The 19,678-nt window shown below is 44.2% G+C and overlaps 1 protein-coding gene across 1 annotated transcript in view; it reads left to right on the forward strand.

Annotated features, from left to right (window-relative positions):
- The first annotated feature begins 1,445 nt into the window (after positions 1–1,445).
- LOC138489482 (zinc finger protein 154-like) overlaps positions 1,446–19,678 on the forward strand; it is a 355,232-nt gene continuing 336,999 nt past the window's right edge. The window contains exon 1 of the mRNA XM_069617219.1: positions 1,446–2,745. Coding sequence (XP_069473320.1) covers positions 2,722–2,745 — 24 coding nt within the window. The 5' untranslated portion in view covers positions 1,446–2,721. The remainder of the gene's footprint in view (positions 2,746–19,678) is intronic.

Raw genomic sequence — 19,678 nt, forward strand, 5'->3', positions numbered from 1 at the left:
GGCGAATCAAAATTTAGATCTCCACAAAAGATCATACAGTGTCACAACAAGTCTGTCACACTGGACGATGGAGGGAGATGGTCTCACGATGACCTTGTGAAAATAACCAACGACACCAGCAAACCTAGCACTTCACAAAACCATTTATATGATGCATTGTCAAGAGAGAACGTGAAGGGTACGACCAACGACACTCACAGACCTAGCACATCCCTAGATTCACAGGATGACATGAGATCAAAAAGCGAACATTTTCCTGAAGAGAGTTACCGCGCCAGACACACAAGAAAGAGCGAACCCTGTCATGCCAATGGAGAAAAACCTGCCAAGGGCCTCTCGAAAAGGAATCGCAAGATTATCCGCAACTTCAGCGACGACTTCATCTACTATTGATTACATGTTACATTAAATAATCAATTTATCCCACCCTGCCTACCCTGTTCCCCCCCCCCCCTCTCCGTTCCTCTCTTTCCCATAGATAAGGAGATGTTGCGATGTCATAATTTGCTTCGTTCCACCCGGAGTGAGGAACGCCGTGAGGAACGCCGGTTTCCCCAGGTTCGGGATTAACGCGTCATTCGCCCAACCGCCCTCCTCATCTCCGGGGGCGTATAATAAAGCTCTTTCCCCTTACTCATTTGGCCTCCAGCTCCTTTTGTCACAGGAGCTTCAGCCTCTTGAACAGCGCTCGCTGCGGTGAGCTCCAGAGTTCCCGCGCTTTCCGGGCACGTGCTTCTAGCACGAGGGAGCAGCCCATACAAACTCCTTCGGACTATTGTGGAGCTCCGGTCGTGCTGGGAGGTCGCGCAATGTTGCGGGGAAACGTGTGCCAACTTCCAAGCGAACTGCAGTCCGACATATATCACCACAGGGCGCAAGGACGCCGAAGCTAGCTATTAACTCTATGTAAGGAAGGGGCTAAGGGAGTCATTGTGTTACTCTGCCGGAGATACATGACTGACACTGCAATGACGCATGCGCACCAGCCTCTCTATTTACTCTGCCCGAGATACATGAGTGACACTATAACAGCGCATGCGCACCAACTTCTCCATTTACTCTGCATGATGATGTACTAGTTAGTACGTACGTCCAATTGGCGCATGCGCAGGAACATCTTTATCTCTGGAATGTCTGTTTTTCGAATGCGGCGGACGAGAAGGGGCGGCTAATAAAGCGAGTCGAGTTCATGCAACCAGTTCAATGTATGACCTTCACAATTACCACAGATAGCGCAAATGAGCTGTGGGCGGCCATTGATGCCTTATTAATGCGTAAAATTAGGTCTTCAAACAGCGAGGGCGGGTCTCTGCCCCAGGTCCTTGGAAATATGAGACTATTGCGCATGCCCCAACCATCTTTTCTAATGTGGAGCATGCGCAGAGCTCAGATACTGCTCCGTTGCGCGCGCGGAGTATACTGAGCATGCGCATCGTCACCTCGTCCATAACACTCGAGAGAAAATGGACGCCGGGCTGAGCTGGCCAATGGCAGGCGTGAGAGGGAGGACTGGAGATTAGACAGCAGAGGCAGGGGTCACGCTCTACCGCTGCTCCACGTTCACCTTAAACTGTCTCTCCGGGGCCCCGGACGCGTGGCTGCAAGTGCATACACCGTAACATTCCACGCATAGCGCCGGGGCATCGCCGGGTGAATAGTGTCTCCCACCGCGCGATTACCCAGTCCCGTGGCGCCCCCTGCCTTTCCACCTAATGCCTCGGTCCGGCCCATTGTGTTTCGTGCCTTGATGCTCTCACGCCACGGGAAGACACGGTTGGGACCCCAGAGAAACGGGTTTCCTCTCCTGGTGGCTCTTGCTGTGGATTCTATAATATATAATTGGAGATAAGTCTACCTGAGATCATAGGGAGAGCCACCCGAGAGCATTAGAGCTAAATCTAAACACCATCACTGGCGGGAAGAACATCCCAGATCACTGGTGAGGAATCCACCCAAGATCACTGGGGAGGAATCCATCCAAGATCACTGGGGAGAAATCCCTCCCACATCACTGGTGAGAAATCCACGCAAGATCATTTGGGAGGAATCCATCCAAGATCACTGGGGAGGAATCCATTCAAGATCACTGGGGAGAAATCCCTCCCACATCACTGGTGAGAAATCCACGCAAGATCATTTGGGAGGAATCCATCCAAGATCACTGGGGAGGAATCCATTCAAGATCACTGGGGAGAAATCCCTCCCACATCACTGGTGAGAAATCCCCGCAAGATCATTTGGGAGGAATCCATTCAAGATCACTGGGGAGAAATCCCTCCCACATCACTGGTGAGAAATCCACGCAAGATCATTTGGGAGGAATCCATCCAAGATCACTGGGGAGGAATCCATTCAAGATCACTGGGGAGAAATCCCTCCCACATCACTGGTGAGAAATCCACGCAAGATCATTTGGGAGGAATCCATCCAAGATCACTGGGGAGAAATCCCTCCCACATCACTGGTGAGAAATCCACGCAAGATCATTTGGGAGGAATCCATTCAAGATCACTGGGGAGAAATCCCTCCCACATCACTGGTGAGAAATCCACGCAAGATCATTTGGGAGGAATCCATCCAAGATCACTGGGGAGGAATCCATTCAAGATCACTGGGGAGAAATCCCTCCCACATCACTGGTGAGAAATCCACGCAAGATCATTTGGGAGGAATCCATTCAAGATCACTAGGGAGGAATCCATCCCAGACCACTGGGGAGAAATGCCTAGACAAGTCTCAGATGAGGTAAGAATTTCATCCCCTCCATCTGTCCAAAACCGAGAAGTCAATACATTCGTTCTATTACTCTTCTGCAAGAAAACGCAGTGAAAGGATAGAGCAGTGAGTTTCTTTCTTCTTTTTTTGAGAGTCTATCTACGCCCCACTGGCTTCCTTCAAGTCGGCTCTCTTTCTGTCACTCTGGCCTTCTAAAGATGCACATTCTAATGGAAGATGCATTTTGTTACCATTCCGCATGTAGTGCTCTACATTGTGTCCCAGGCTCATATGTTACATAGTGCAGAATGTTACACATACCCCTTCGTTACAGATTTTTCTCACAACAGAATACCCTTCATTCACATGACTTTGAAATAGACAAAGTTAACTATATACACTGAAACACCCTATTACAAATGAAGGTTTTTACAATTGGAATGACGTCAAAGCGAACATAGTGAAGATAACAACAATACACTACAAGTGGTAATCATCAAACCTTGTTGTCTACATATCTCCTCAGTCCCCTCAGTGGTGGTGACAGAAAATCACTCTACATATTCCCTCAAGTAAGATGGCTTGGACATTCTCTTCTTGGTCAATCTGTATCTTTACTGCTAGATGCAGTACTAAACTGCATTTTATTATTGCTTTTCCCTTAGTTGACCCGACTGCAACGCACTCTATTTTTGTCCCAAATTTTACCCTCAGAAGTTCTGACCGCACCATGCAGCACCATCACTTTGATCGGTTCTGACCAACTCACGCACCTCACGCACTTTTATCACCCACTACAAACTTCCTCTCACAACTTTCTGGACATCAAAACCCCTCTTATTCTGTAATTGTTTCTTGCTAATGTTATTTCTAATGTTCTGTAAATCAACGCTTCTCACTCCTGCTCTACTAAGCCAAGTAGTAGAAATTGTTTTATTGGGCTTTCTGTCCCTGAGTATCTCAAAGGGTGAAATGCTCGTAGTGGAATGAGGAGTGAACTTATACGCTACTACTACTTCATCTGCAGCTTTGATATATGATACAAGCCATTTATAACGCGCCTGCACACAAGTGTTTCTAGGAGCAACAAGACCTGGGGGGCCGTGTGTCATTCAGATTGTGCAAACGCAAAGTGCAGGGTGAGGGTGAGTGAGGAAGTGCTAGGGAAGGGGGAAGTGCAGTCAGGGCAGCAATGCTTTGAGGACGAGCAGTCAGGGAAGCACGGCCCTGGGTAGGTGCAAGGAGGCGGAGGACTCTAAGGCTACAGTTACACCCTTAAGTGCACGGTAGGCCCAGAGGCAGTGCAGAGGAGATTGATCAGGAATGTGCCTGGTACCAACTGAAGACCATGCAGGGGGTAGCCAGGAAACCAGTCAGTGCAGCACACAGGAGTCAGCAGAGGGGAGAGAGAAGGCTGAGGCGAAAAGGAAGGCTGCTTCTGGAATGTCAGGTGGTCCGGTGGGGCAGGGTTGCCATTTCAGAGGAACGCACCTGCAGAGGAGAGATCTCTGCCCACCCACCCCCACTCTCTGCCTGGTGATGCGTCTGACCCTCAGAGTTGGAGGTGGCTGAGCGAAGGGCTTGAGAAGGAAGGTGTTTTGGAAGAGAGTTGTATGTATTGCAGGCCTTGGCCCCAGAATGCCTTCCCTCCAATCTCCCAGCAGCAGTGGCCCCTCCTGATGCTATCCTTGATGACCCGATTAAACCTTTCTACTATTCCATTGATTTCGGGATGATCAATAGAACTTGTCTTATGCTGAATCCCATTGCTTTTTAAAAATGTTTCCATCTCCTCTGACGCCATTAACGCCATTATCTGTAAAGATACTTGATGATATCCTTCCCTTTTGAATACCTCATCTAGGAATTTAACAATGTCTCTTGTACACATATTGTGTACTCATGATGTCTCCACCCAATGAGACAACATATAATCTAATACAGTACTTTAAACCGGTTTGACATCGTACCAGTCCCACAATGTCCAAACCTACCACTCCCATGGAATTTCAGGAATGGACATTGTCCTTGGCTCCACCCTTGTGATAGAGGTTTTGCCAGACTCTTCACATTCTCTCACCAACCTCTCTACTCGTACTTCCATGCCTACCACTAATAATCATGTTTCAACTGCTTAGTCTTTGTCATATCCCGGGAGGATAGCTCAGCAGCAACGTGCTCACCTTGGAAGCAACACAGGTTTGATCCCCGGGTCCTCCCTTAGAAAGCTCTGGGTATTTAAGCTTGTTATAAATACGCGACTAAGACAAACAACTACGCAAATAAGAAAAAACAACTCCTGTAACGGCGCCTTGATGCCCACTGGCTGTGTGAGTGCTTTAAAAATGCAAAATAAAATATACCCTGATGGCCTTCATGTGCTCTAGCAAGTATTTTGTTTCTCCCACCTTGAGGAGGAACTGGCTTGTCTCCCCTCATCAACAGATCTCATTTCCAGCTTAGCTCATCAAATACTAGTCTCATGTCATTGTGTATAGAACCTCTCCTTATTTCGTTGCTTTTCATTCCACATTCAATATGTTCTTTAGTGTCCCTCATCTTCTGACACGGCTTCCTGCCATTCTTCAACACCACATCCTGATTCACTTCAATTACTAGCACTTGATCATCTAAGTCTTCATCTGCATCTTCTTCCTCAACTACATTGGTCAATCGAGACAATCTGCAGCTTTGTTTTTTAAGCCTGGTACATACTTCACCTCCCATACATAATCCTGCAGGCTGGCCTCCCACTTCCCAATACTGGAGGGTACCTTGTCTAGACCGTTGATGGTTAGCTTTTCTTTTAAAAGCGTATGGTCCAAGCGAATTGTACATTTCATTCCCCAGGAAAAATGTCCAAAACTTATCTATGGCCCATTTGACTGCCAACAACTCTTTCTCAATTGTTGAATACATTTTCTCTGCTTCTTTTAACACCGGCAAAGCAAAAGACCCAGTAGATTTCTTACCCCTACATGCTTGTGTTAGCACAGCTCCTAAATCTTGATTACAGGCATCTGTCGTAACTATAGATCTCCTACTGGGATCATAGCTACTGAGTGTTGGGGCTTTATTCAAAGCATCCTTGATAGCCTCAAATTCAGTTTCACAAGTATGACCCCCATTGGAATTTGGCACCTTTCTTCACTAATTTCCTCATATTCAAAGGTTTTGTGGCTAACCCCGGAATACATTTTGAGTAATACTCAGCCATTCCCAAAAAGGGAATATATATTCAGAAATGTCATGTCCTAAATACCGAATTGTTGTTTTATGAAACCTACACTTCTCTTTGCTAAGAGTCAAACTATGTTGCAGGAAAATATCAAGGACTTCGCTCTTCCCTGGATTGGTCATAAACTAGTGCATCATCCTGAAAACATAGACTCCCTTGATGTCACTACACATTTGATAATCACCCTCTGGAAGACCGCAGCGGCAGACACTAACCCAAAGAGCATGCGTTTACACTGGAAAAAAAAAACCTTTGGTGTAATGAATGCAGTGATATTTCTGGAATCCGGATGAAGAACTATTTGAGGGTAGGCAGATCTCAAATCTAGAGTGCTCATGATTTCGGCCCCTTTTATTGTGCCTAACATTTCCATAATGGATGCCCATCATATATAACTGAGCGATTCACTGACCTCAAATCGATACAAAGTCTTAGTTTTCCATTGGGTTTGTGTACAACCACCAGGGGCGAAACCCATTCAAAGCACTTGGTCCTCTCAATGACACCATTCTTCTTATTCATCTCTGACTTTCTGTCTAAGATTTATGGGGATAGGTCTAGCCTTTTGTACTACCGAAAGAGTTTAGTTTCATCCTAATTTTGTGCATGTCATTTTTTAAACAAACTAATTTGTCTCTAAAACCGTCATGAGATTCAACGTTCATCAAATCACCAACTGAGGAGAACCACCTCTTCCCCCCCCCCCATCATTCCATCAACTGCATACACCATCTCTTCAGCATTGGGGTCTAACTTTATTCTTAGTCTCTTTGATGAGACCAACTCAACAATGAAAGAATATCTTAATCCGATTTGTATAGCTTTCCTTTGGTCATTTTTTCTTTAAATTGTATGGTGGACCAAAACCAACCTGATATCTTAATTCTTTTTCCACCATAACCTACTGGATTAAAATACACCTCATGGAGAGGAATTTTCTTGAGTAATTTGCTTTCAATATCTTTCTTCGGTATTAAGGTGTATTTAGCACCCAAATCCATCACCATTTCAAATTTTACACCATGAATTTTTACTGTAGACATGGGTTTTTCTGCATCACCATCAATAATGTTAAATATTTCTTCTTTCTCCACAATATAGGCACACTGTTCTGACTTATCACATAGTTCGTCAACACACACTGCATTCTTTTTTTGTTCTGCAACAGTTTGTGAAAGGACTTCCTATTACAGTCATTTTTGGAAAAGAAATGTAACAGTAGGACATTTGTCTATTGGCAAAGTGATGAATATTATCACAACCGATTTTTTTTTTTCTCTTTTTTTTTTTCTTTCTATTTTCCCCTTCTCTTTTCTTTAAATCTATATGCTTTCTTTTTTTAACAGATTTTGCTTATCTGTTTTCTTGCTTTGTGCAGCTTGAACATCCATGACGTGTGCATTATCACTTTTCCTGGTATCAACTTCAGATCTCTTCCTCGTTCTCTTACACAATTGTGGGTGTGTTCAACCTCCTTCGCAACTCTAAGTATATCTTCATGGGGAGGATTGCTTTTAAACCATAAGGCCTCACGTACTATCGGCACACTCCAACATAAACTGCTCAGGCTCTTCATTGAGAGTGGTACCAAACTCACAAGTAGTAGCTAAACCCCTAAAAGCAGTAATCTATTGCTCCACAGACTCTGTTGTCTGTAGTTTTCTTTACCCAATATGTGTTTGTAGTATGATGCTTATGGATTTCTCATGTTTGTCCAACATCAATAAGCATTTATCATATTCTGATAGGCCATTGAACTCATCAGAGTATAATTGAGGAAGATTCTCGAATTGCTCCTGCCCATAATTTCCCAGGCAATGTAAAATAAACATGTATTTCTCTCACTAGCAACATTCAGCCCATCTACAGCCAACACATAATGCTCAAACCGCTTCTCCCACCTCTTCCAAGGTTTACTGGGATCACCTTGGTTTTCTAAGGAATAATTGGGTGGCGGTACCCCTTGCATGTTTGTCAATTAACGGTGGTATGCTTATAAACGTTGCACACCTAAACATACTTATAAAAAGTAGTGCACCACTTGGGTATGTAGTCTCGGGTGTGAAAAGGAAATCTGCTTTACATATATAACCGGTAGTTCTGGTTGATAATTAACAGGAAGAGGATGAGTGTATAGCAAGTGACAAGTCAGGTGTGATTAAATGTGTCCCATCACCTGAAGTAGAATTCACCCATTAATAAACATTAATATTGGAAGGGCTTCTTACCAGCAATACTCTTCAACATTTGCATTGAAGCAAATATTGCCTCATATGAAATAGAATCTTCCCAATAATAAACATTAAGCTTGGAAGGATTTCTCACCAACAGCACGCATCCACAATGAAATCAGATATGGCCTCCAAATGATCACTTTCAAATCTGCAATATCAACAATAAGAAAAACAACTTCTCTAAAATATCCTTCATCCAGGAAGAAAATGCTGAAGTAAAATGCTCATTATACATGCAATTGCCCACACAGCTATTGGAATGAAATGCAGACATGTGCACTATGCAAGCATTATATGCAATTGTCATCACAGATGTACAGTCTCATGTTATTAAAATACCAATAAAGTTGTCCTATATGTCGGGGACGTTGGCTTGGTTAAACAGTCTCTCAAAGAGGACCAGTATCCAAGCTTCAGAGTATGCAAAGTGTACATACGGTCAGCACGCAAAGCACCCGCTGCACACTTGATCAAAGGTAGAATCAATAATGGTGCTTTTCCGCTGTGTTGCTTTGCACAGGCCCCTCTCTCCACAGGCGCCAATATTAATGAAGCACAGTACAAACAAAACAGTCCATCTTCCACTAGCATTGTTCCGGCCCCTCTCTCCATGGACGCTGATATTAATAAAGAACCTTTGCACACAATCCTTCCACAGAGGCCAATTAGCAGGATTCACAGAGTTCAGGGTCTACGGGGCAGAACACCGGGTGCAAAGCAGGACACTCCTTACTTGAAGTGAGAAGGACTTTTGCAGAAGTGTAGCAAGCACAGCCCTGGTAACAGTAGGTCCACAATGCCAGTACAAGCAGGACACTCCTTACTTGAAGTGAGAAGGACTTTTGCAGAAGTGTAGCAAGCACTGCTCAGGCTAACAATGGGTCCACAACGCCAGTACTCAGTGTGGCCCCAGCGTTGTCCAGCTCGTCGCCATTGAAAGGATACATCAGACAAGTGTTTTTCTTATTTAAGAGCGTATCTACGCCCCACTGGCTTCCTTCAATGTCAGCTCTCTTTCTGTAACTCTGCGCTTCTAAAGATGCACATTCTAATGGAAGATGCATCTTGTTACATTCCACATGCAGTGCCCTGCATTCTAGTGTTCCAGGCTCAGATGTTACATCGTGCAGAATGGTACACACAGCTTGTCACTGCCTTGTCCTCAATGGATTTCTTATTCTTTCTTATGGCAGGTTTGGATTTTGGAATGGGGATAGCTGCTTTCTTTCTATGATTTCTTTTATTTATTCATTTTATTTTTGCATTTGTGACAGCACGCTGAACCCTCGGGTACATAGGCGCTAGTTACATTGAAAGAGGAGTGGGAAAAAGTAGGGCTCATAGAGTCAATATGTTAAAATGAGTCACTCGAGGGATTTGTCAATTTCAGAGGCAGGTTTGACTTAAAGAGCCAAGTTTTCAAATTTTTTTTGACGGTCCAATAGGGCGGTTCTCTTCTAAGTGCGATGGGGAGGTTATTCCAAAACTTGGCCGTTGTGACAGGGAAGCTTGAACCTCCGGCAGATTTACAATAGAACCTGGGTACTTTGAAGTAGTGGCAGTTCGCCGATCTAAGTTGGCAATTTGGGATGTATTTGTCGATGAGTTGGGAGACGTATGTCAGTTATTGCCAGTTAAAGCAACATAGTGCAATATAATGTGAGACTTACATCAGGGACTGCCTGATTATTTCAAACCTTATACGAGACCTCTCTGTAGTTTTGACAACACAGAAGTCATTGGCCCTCATTCCAAGGTGGGCAGTAAGGGATACCGGGCACCGGTAAAGAGACTGGTGCTGGTAATCCCTTACCGCCCTACTACAAGGTCCCTTAGCTGGTCCCACCATTAAAGGCTGGTCTGACCAGGCGTTGTGGACAGGACCTGTTAAGGGACCAGGGGTGCAAATAACGGGCTTGCAAGTCGCGAGCCCGTTATTAGCGCCTTCCCCATTCCCATTGAGCCCTATGGGGGCTCAAATGCGAATGGGGAATGGCATTTTCAATGGGGACTTACCGGTCCTGCAAAGGTCAGACTACACTGGTAAGTCCCCATTGAACCATACCGGACCCGTTATTGGTGGCATTCATGGCGCAAATTGCGCCATGACTACCACCAACCTCGGAATGAGGCCCATTGTGTCAAACAATTGTTCATAATATGAATAAAATATGCTAGCACACGTTCATTTTGAGCATGTTCTTTCTGTGTCAACAAATTAGACGAATCACAGACTAGCAAGCGTTCATGAACTTAAAAAAGTAGGTTGTGTGTATGTGGTTCAGGCATTTGGTTTACAGTAGCAGGGTTAGAAATCGCCAAAAACAGGGAGCTGTTTAGCTCCTGCTTGTAGCCTGCTTAGCTTGACACCAATTGCTACCTGGAGCAACTTTTGACAGCCTAGGCCAACTGGTCCTATGGAAACAAACCTTTGTGATTCTAAATCTTGGTGTTTGGGAATTTGTCTGAAGGAGCATTTGCTCCCAGGGCAGCACGCTCAGCCACTCAGGTGGCTGGAAAAGCGGGTGAGAACACGTTGTGTACTGCCTGCTTTTACCAGCCACCCGAGGCCCTTACCCAGGCGGCACCATCGTGATTGTCCTGATGCCCCCACTGTCCCCCACCACAAAGACTTCCCCTCACGTCCTCCCTCCCTCCCTCCGACCTTACCTTCTGGACCGTAGCGTTGTGCTCCGGTGCCAGTGCTTCTTACCGACAGCCACCTTAGAAATAGGAAAGGGACTTGATCCCTATCTAAGGCCATTTTTACATTTATTTATGGGAGATTGGGCCCGCGCAATATGCATGGGGCCCCTCTCTGGAAAAAAAATATATATTTGTACCATGGCGTGTGAATAGCAATCACCCCCTGAAAGGGGGGTGGCATACTACATGGGCATTAATGTCCCACAGCACTCTCCAAGGCCCTCTCTTCACTCTGGCCTGCCTAAGCTCGGGCTGGTGGGCCATTACTAACCATGTACACCCTGTGGCGGGGGTGATGGCTACATTAGAGCACTAGAAGACATTTAAACTACAATGGGCCATACATAATGGGCATACATTTATAGTTTGTCACATAAGTTAGATGTCTAACCCACTGTGTAGTAGCGCTTAGTTCTCCAACGTTGGCTCCTGCTTAGTGGATGATGACCGATACCTAGGAGTTACCTGTAGCTCCTGCTCCACAAATCCTTATTTCGACCTTTGTAGTAGGTACAGATTCGGTGGTGGGAGGTACTTTAAAATGCTGCGGGCTGTGGCTTGAAAGAAGAACAGGCTATTTCCATTCTCTATTTCAAACTTGTTTCTGCCCCAGGCTTATGATAAAATAAAAGCTAAACATGCTTCTTAAAAGAAACCGTGGCTGGGAGTAAAATGACGTGGGGTGGTTTGCCTGTAAAGCCCTTCAGATACGCAATCTTCTCATTCTGTCACACCCCTTAATGAGCATAGATCTGGAGCAGACAAAGCAACTCTTAAAGGGGAAGTTCACTCCAAAATGTTATCGTCTCAAAAGATGGGCCATAATCAAAAATATTTATAAAACATATTTTTAAAGAAAGTTCCTATGTAAAATTTTGAGCAAACGAGGTGCAACGTCAAAAATTTCAAGCATATGTGGGCATCCATTTTGTGAAATGAATGAGCTTTCCTGAGCTTGTGTTAACCTCGGCTCTTGCAGCAATAATGAAACAAAAGCCCCCTACTAGGGGAGAGCAGAGAATGCAGTCAGGATCCTTCCTGCCGTGTGCTGCTGTAAGTGCTTCTTTGTTTTTTTTTTTTGTTATGCTTTCCTGGGCTCCCCAAATGTTTACTTTGAACCCCATTTGATCAAAACTTTACATAGGAACTTTCTTTAAAAATATCTTTTATATATATTTTTGATTATGGCCCATCTTTTGAGACAGTAACATTTTTGAGTGAACTTCCCCTTTTAAGAGTTGTTTTGTCTACTCCAGGGCAACCTAAACAAGCTGCAAGTAATCCAAAACAATGCCCTCAGGTCAGCATTGAACCTCCCAAGGTCCCAACATATCTCAGATATTAGACGGAACACCCAGTGGCTATCTGTCAACCAAAGGATAGAGTACAAAACCTTATCACTTACACACAAGTGTCTCTCCTACCTGGCAGACAACTTCACCTGAAACATCACAGCCCGACCTGCTAGATATGCTCAAGATCACTGCTTAAAGATTCCTAAGTTTAAGCTTCAGAAAGATGGAGGCAGCAGCTTCCCTGTGTTAGCCGCTAAATTGTGGAACACCCTACCACTTACCTTAAGAATAGAACCCTCCTTCCATCTATTTAGAAAACATTCTACAACATGGCTTCTCTTGCAAGAAGTCTAAGAATCCGGTGACTCTACTCACCTTTACCTCTCATTACTTAAGCATGCACCTGTAAGATACTTAGAACATTAGCCTTTTTCTCTTCCAGATTTTCTACTGTAACCTCTCTTTGCCTACCACAATCTGTCTGTAACAATCTGTCTGTAACAAATGTATCATATGTATCTGTAAGAAATGCACCCAGATTCCTCAGGGCTCTCGTGCGCCATATAACAAATAAATAAATAAGAAAGTCCAGGCAATTAGGAATACTTCGCCGGCAATTGGACGTGACTTTAGTTTTCAGTTTCCCATGCTGGGGGAAACTAGAAGAGAAAGTTGCAGCAATTATGAAAAGGCTGGCAAAGTATTCATAATTGCTCTGCCTTTCTTTTTACGTTTTCTGTGATTCCCTGGGCTTGGAGAGCACAGCAAACTTAAAATGAAAGTGAAGGCAATTACTGTGGCAGCCTCCTCGCTTCGTGTTAAGCCCTGCTCTCTGGCAGCAGTAAGCAAAAGCTCCCAGTAGGGGGCTTTTGCTTGATAATTGCCACCAGAGCAGAGCTTAACATGAACAGAGGAGGCTGCTTCATATAACAAAATGGATGCCCCTGGGTAAAAACTTTGAGCCTCATTTGCTGAATACTTTACATAGGACGTTTCTTTAAAAATATATATTTTTGATTATGGCCCATCTTTTGGGTCAATAACATTTTTAATTGTGAAAACAAAGATGCATACCTCTATGATTTTCAGTTAAAAACAGCACCCTTTTCCTCGTTTCATGGACGAGCATGTGTGCATATGTTTGTGACATAGCAGAGGTAGGGATGTAATCGCGCCTCCAGGTGTTGAAGGAGGCCTTGTGTTCATGGTAAGTTCTGAACAGACCTTACAATATGCACAGTACAAGAAGGATGAGCTGACGGGCAGAGCTCCTTTTGGATGTTTCCTGCACATGAGTTTTTAATAATACAGTGACGGGTATCCTGCTTCTCTGCCTGCAGGCGTGCAGTGAAGTCAGTCCCACGTGTTCAACACAATGACAGTACAGCAGGTCCTTTGCTCATCACCGGTCCCCTCCCACACTGCCACAAAATCCAAAATAAAGCTTTGCAGTCTCTGGTTTGCGGATGTTGCAGTCCCCAATTCTCAAGTACAAAGTCTTTGAACCTACATGGTAACCTTCTTTGTGTTTGCACAGGATATTATTTATGTTTGGGGTCAGTTCTAGGCAGACATTGGAACAATGAGCAGCAGGTAAACCTTCCTCATCGTTAGCGGTGTCTGCAGATCCAACTCCATTTACTCCAAGTGTTTGTTATCGTCCTCTCAGGGCAACAGGCTACCCATCAGATTAGCTGCCATTGGATTAACGTGCAAGGTATTTCTGGTTACTGTAAATCCCCTGGACGGTGGCCACTATTGTAGCTTCTTTGGCCATCCTGGTGAAGGGGGCTGGCTCAAATGCATTTCGAACTTTCCAGAGACCCAGTGGTTCTTTTTTTAGTACAGTTCCGTGGCATGTAACCATTTGCTCACTTTATCATTGAGCGCAGTGCATCCGGCTGCCTGAGAATTGTAGTGCTGGGGACTCCTAGGAGGAGTGTTGCAGTGGCTAAGCAGGTTAATCGGGAAGGAGTGACTTGGTACTTTCTCAAGAAGTGGTAAATTGTTTTATCTAGGTCAGTCTGTTGGTCCACAGTAGTTAAAACAACCTTGTTGAGGATGCGGATGAACGTCGCTACATCCCCATTGGCCTGCAGCCAGCAGGGGATGATGCCCATGTGGTTGATGCCTGGGGAGTAACGGAACCAGTGAAACTCATTGCTGTGGAATGATAGTCCGTTATTTGTTATGAACAGGGTTGGGCAGCCTCTGAGTTGCCAGTATTGCTTCCATTTTTGGTACGACTGCTATGGCAGCAGATCATTTGATACCTGCAACTCGGAGTCACAGATATGTTTGTCTATAACTGCAAGCACTTATTGCCCTGTTAGTATCCACAATCAGTGCTGAGGCATTCTGACCTCGGCATTGACCTGACCAGTGCCGCGCTAGGATGGAGCCAGTGTTCTAGTGCCCTGTCAGTAAACATCACAAAATTCTGACCTCGGCATTGACCTGCCCGGTGCCACGCTAGGATTTTTTATTTTTTGTTTATTTGTATAGCGCCGGCTGCTCGCAAGCATCGGGCGCAAACGTCAAGACAAGGACAAACGATAAAGACAAGACAGGTCGGAGCAAGGAGTGGTTAAGCCAGCAGTGGGCGAGGAGTCTTATCAGGGATTATTTGAAGAGCATGGTTTTAAGTTTTTTTGCGAAAAGAGTAGAGGTTTGTTTCCAGTCTGAGACATGTCGGTAGTTTGTTCCAGAAGGCTGCCGCACGGGTGGGGTATGCTCTTCCTAGACCAAGTTCTTTTTTAAATTTTACGGTTGTTATCAAGCCCTTGGCTTCAGATCTTAATGTTCTGGTTGGGTTGTAAAGTGTGAGTTTGGTCTTTAGGTAGGCGGGTGCTTTTCCATAAACACATTTATGGGTTATGCATATGGACTTGAATTGTACACGGTCTTCCATTTTCAACCAGTGTAGGTCGCGTCTTGCTTCGCTGATGTGATTGTTCCTTGATTTTTGTTTGATAACTCTTATCGCCTGATTTTGAATCAGTTAGTACTTGTGTAAGCTTTGCTTGCTGGCACCAGCAAGGAGTGCGTTACCATAGTCCAAGCGCGAAAAAAAGGTGGCTCTGGCAATAGTGGCGCAATTCTTTTCATTGAGTAGGGGTCTAATTGCTTTAAGAAATCTGATGTAGTAGTTGCAATTTTTTGCTGACGTACATAGCTTGAGCATCTGCGTTGAGTGATGCTTCCAGAGTCATGCAAAGTGTTTTAACCTTACCAACTAATTCAATGCAAGATTCCTTGATTTGAAATGCCTTGTAGTCAGATGACAGTTTAGCACGCACCTAGGTGGAACCAAATACCATTAACTCGGTCTTGTTGCTGTTAAGGCACATCCAATTGTTGTTCATCCATTCTTCAATATTCTTGTAGAGGGTGTTCAGTGTAATACTATCCTTAACATAATCGCCGCTCAATTCCATGACTAGCTGGGTGTCGGCGTAGTTCGTGAAAAACACTTGGAGTTGTTCTAGTAATTCACACAGGAGGCGTATGTAGATACTAAAGAGCAGTGGTGACAGGCTCGCTCCTTGTGGAATTCCACACAAGATATTATATTCGGTAGAAAATTTGTCTCCCCAATGGACACGTGATATTCTATTCTCGAGGAAGGAGGTGAGCCAGCTTATTGCTTCATTGGAGCAATTTGCAGTTTTAGCTAGTGCTTCTTGTAATAGCTGGTGGTCTAACAGGTTGAACGTGGCACTAAGCTCTAAAAGCACTAATAAGCTGGTTTTGCCCTTGTCCATGATTTCCCGCATTTTTGTTTGTAAATCTAGCATTGCTGTCTATGTGCTATGTACGGCTCTAAAACCGGATTGTTGTGGATGTAGTAGTTTGTTTTTATCTACGTATTCCTGTAGTTGAGCTGTAGCGATTTTGTCCATGACTTTAAGGGTGAAGTTGCAGTTCGTAATAGGCCTCAGGTTGTTAGGGTCACGTTGGTCTAAGTTGGTTTTAGTGGGGTAATGGTGGCTTATTTTAATATTTTCCAGCACTGTTTTGTCTCAGAAAGATGAATTTACAATTTTAGCAAATAAAGGAGCGGATATGTCAGAGTGTTCAAGTATTATTTTAGGGGGGAGCTTATTTGGATGGAGCCAGTGCCCTGTCAGTAACAATCCAAAATCAGTGCTGGGGCATTCTGACCTCTGCATTGACCTGACCGGTGCCAGGCTAGGATGGAGCCGGTGCCCTATTTCCCTGTCAGTAACAATCCAAAATCAATGCTGGGGCATTCTGACCTGCATTGACCTGACCGGTGCCGGGCTAGGATGGAGCCAGTGAAATAGCATGGAGTCATGGAGTAAAGACTGACCTAAAAATCATACGTATAACAACCAACCAGAATTTTGTTTTTCCCCATCCTGGGGTAAAAGAAACCAGTTGTAAATTCATTAAAGAAAAGATTTGGGAAGAGGAATCTGAATCTTCCCGTTTGTTAACCTGCTTTGAGAAGGCCTCGCCGGAGTCCAAAAAGTCTGACAATCCAGAAACGGATATTTGAGAACTTGAAAATTCGATATCATCTTGGGAACCGGCTAAAGACAAAACTAGGAATAATACCCCAGGACATTTTCTTTCCTTGTACTATAACTAAAGAGGCTAGTTGTCGTATACACAAGGGTCATGCTCGTAGACGAGAAGCAAAACCACCTGGAAGGGGCTTCTCAAAAATCCTTAGTCTGAAAACCAAAAACCTAAAGTCTCATATTTTGAGAAATCCGATTCCTCTTGGGTAGGTTCTTTTGGTAATTTTCGTACCGTAGATATAGGATGTCTTATTTGTGGAAGTTTTAAACCTTTTGGCCATCATTGCCTGTCACGTTTTCCACACATTTCTACAAAATTGGAGGGGCGGCAAGGGTGGACTTTCAAACAGAAGCACTCTCTAAAGAAACAGCATCTGTAGAAAAACCTGTTGTTATGTTTTGTAATGGGGATACGAGCATGCATCAAATTCCAGTAGTGTTGCAAGGAGACATTGTTTGGGTCCAATTAGATTCAGGAAGTAAGAGCTGTGCTATAAAAGCAAATCTACTTCCTCAGGGCTGGAAACCCACAAGATAAAACTGTAGGTTCTGTTCATGGTCAAACAAAAGGGCACCCAGTAACGTTGATTCATGTTACCATATTGGGAAGAGAAGTACGGCTGTTGGTGGCAGTGATACCTGAACTTCCAACTCAGTTGGCTTTGGGCAGTGAAGCACCCAATTGTGATCAGTGGGTCTTCCGAGTGGCACAACTACATTTAAAAACACTTAATAAGACCAAAAGTGAAAATATTTCTCCAATTTTTTCCAGTTGATTTTTGGGACAAGGGATTCCCCTCAATAGACCCTGTTTGGAATTGGGAGACCAAGGAACCTCCTTCTTATATGGGTGAGGCTATTGATTTTATCAACACAATGACCCTAGAGGGGGAGGCCCAATCTTTAGGGGACGTGTATGTGATGAACCCTAAGGCCTCCTCACTGGTCCCAAACCTAAATTCTCCTCCAGTGTGGCCAGGGGAACGCAGCTGCTACCTGATCTTAACCCTATGGGTGGCATTATGAGGTAGGATAACATGGGAGGAGATGGCTATCAGGGAGAAGTGTTAACTCCCTCAGGAAAGACGCAGTATTCCTCTTTTTATGAGGATGAAGATCCTATAATCCCCAAATACCTGATGGCATGCTGTCACTGCGCACATCTCTCCGATGTTAAAACTCAAAGAACAGTATATGAGAAACAACCTAAAGAGAATACATTTTACACTTGAGGAACCTATGGGTCACGTGATATCCTCCGATTTATAATGGTTCTGTCTTGGGTAAAAGTCCTGAACCCAATATCACTTCACGTACTATTCACATAACATCTTTTGTTTCTGATAAACTTCAGTCCAACAAACAGTTGAAACAAAATAACCTTGGAAAGTCTAAAATCATTATGGACTTCAATACCCATAATGCCTATGTTACTGGGATGAGGAAGAGGAGCAAAGAGTTAACAATGATCAATAGTGCTGCCAGTAAGACTGTGCAGTCTAGTTGTTACTATTTCAATCAAACAAGTGGGACATTTAAATCTGAATATCACCCGCAGGTGAGGGAGTCGGAAGCAGAAGCAGCAGCAGAAGCTGGAGTTGGAGGAGAAGTTGTGTGGCGCTGCAAAGTATGCAAAGCGGGAAGTGGAATTCTCACGAGGATAGCTCGGGGGCAACATGCTCGCCTTGGAAGTAAGACGACACAGAGCAACATAGGTTTGATCCCCGGGTCTGCGCTTAGAAACCTCTGGCTATTAAGCACGTTATGAATAACCTATAGTATTGTGGAGGAACACAGAAGCTTGGAAGGATGCCCAGCTGACAGGGAGAGGTTCTTCCGAGTTGCAGAGAATCCCTCCGGCGTGTCAGAGTATCAGGAGGCCCGATGGAGTCTGGTGTGCTCCTGGGAAGGGCTGCGCAGGCAACGGCAGTCGCAAAAGAGTGGTCAATGCTGTTGGACCAAAGCGGGTCTGATCGCTTACCGAAGTTCTGCCCGCATCGATACCACACAGAAGCACCATAAGAAGAGACAGAGACACTGAAAGAAGCCGGTGAGTTGGCCTAAGAAGAGAGGTAACTCCAGAGCGCTCCAAAAGGAAAAATTAAAATTAAGAGAACCTTTTGAATACCGACCAAGTAGAAACAAAGTGCAAAAAGGGTGCAATTCTCTTCACATGGGATATTAGTTTGGGGAAACCGGGGTCCCACATTGCCACCAGCCAAGAGACTATGAAGAAGAGATAAGAGGGCACAATTCTTCTCATGTGAGGGATCAGTTTGGGGGAAACCTGGGACCCACGTTGCCATAAGGAAATAAACAGGCAAACATTGTACAATTCTCCTCATGTGAGATGTTGGTGTGGGAAAACATGGAACAAACATTGCCACAAGCAGAGAAATATTGATGGTTGTGTGAAGTTGAAACCATTCCTGGCAGTCGAGTACCCCAGGAAAGGAACAGTTGCTTTAAAGGAGAAAACGTTGTTATAAAGAGTATTGTGGATATAAAATATTTGTTATCTTAATTAGTGATCTAGTACACAATGAACTTTTCTTAGAAGACCAAAACTCTCATAAATTCCAAAACTCATACATTAAAATTACATAGCAATACATACAAATTATACATAAAATTAATTATGATCAGTTGCTTGACACGTGAATATTTAAAACACTATAAAAATAAATCAGTTCATCATTTTAACAGATTAATATAACCTTTGTTTAAGCCCCTTCAAACCAGTAAAAGGAAAACTCCTGTCGCCTTACGCATGACTCCCTCGTGGAAACAATTCTTTTAGGAAGCGCAGAAAACCTCCACCTGTTAGATTTTTGAGTGAAGATGTAGGGCCACGCCAAGCCTCCTGATAAAAGATTATGATCCTTAGTCAGGTGATTAAAATATGCGAGACGCTGTTGGGTTAAGGCACGGCATTCCATTAAC

The sequence above is a fragment of the Ambystoma mexicanum genome, chromosome 9 (genome assembly GCF_040938575.1).
Source record: "Ambystoma mexicanum isolate Mex_15411 chromosome 9, UKY_AmexF1_1, whole genome shotgun sequence".
Taxonomy (NCBI): domain Eukaryota; kingdom Metazoa; phylum Chordata; class Amphibia; order Caudata; family Ambystomatidae; genus Ambystoma; species Ambystoma mexicanum.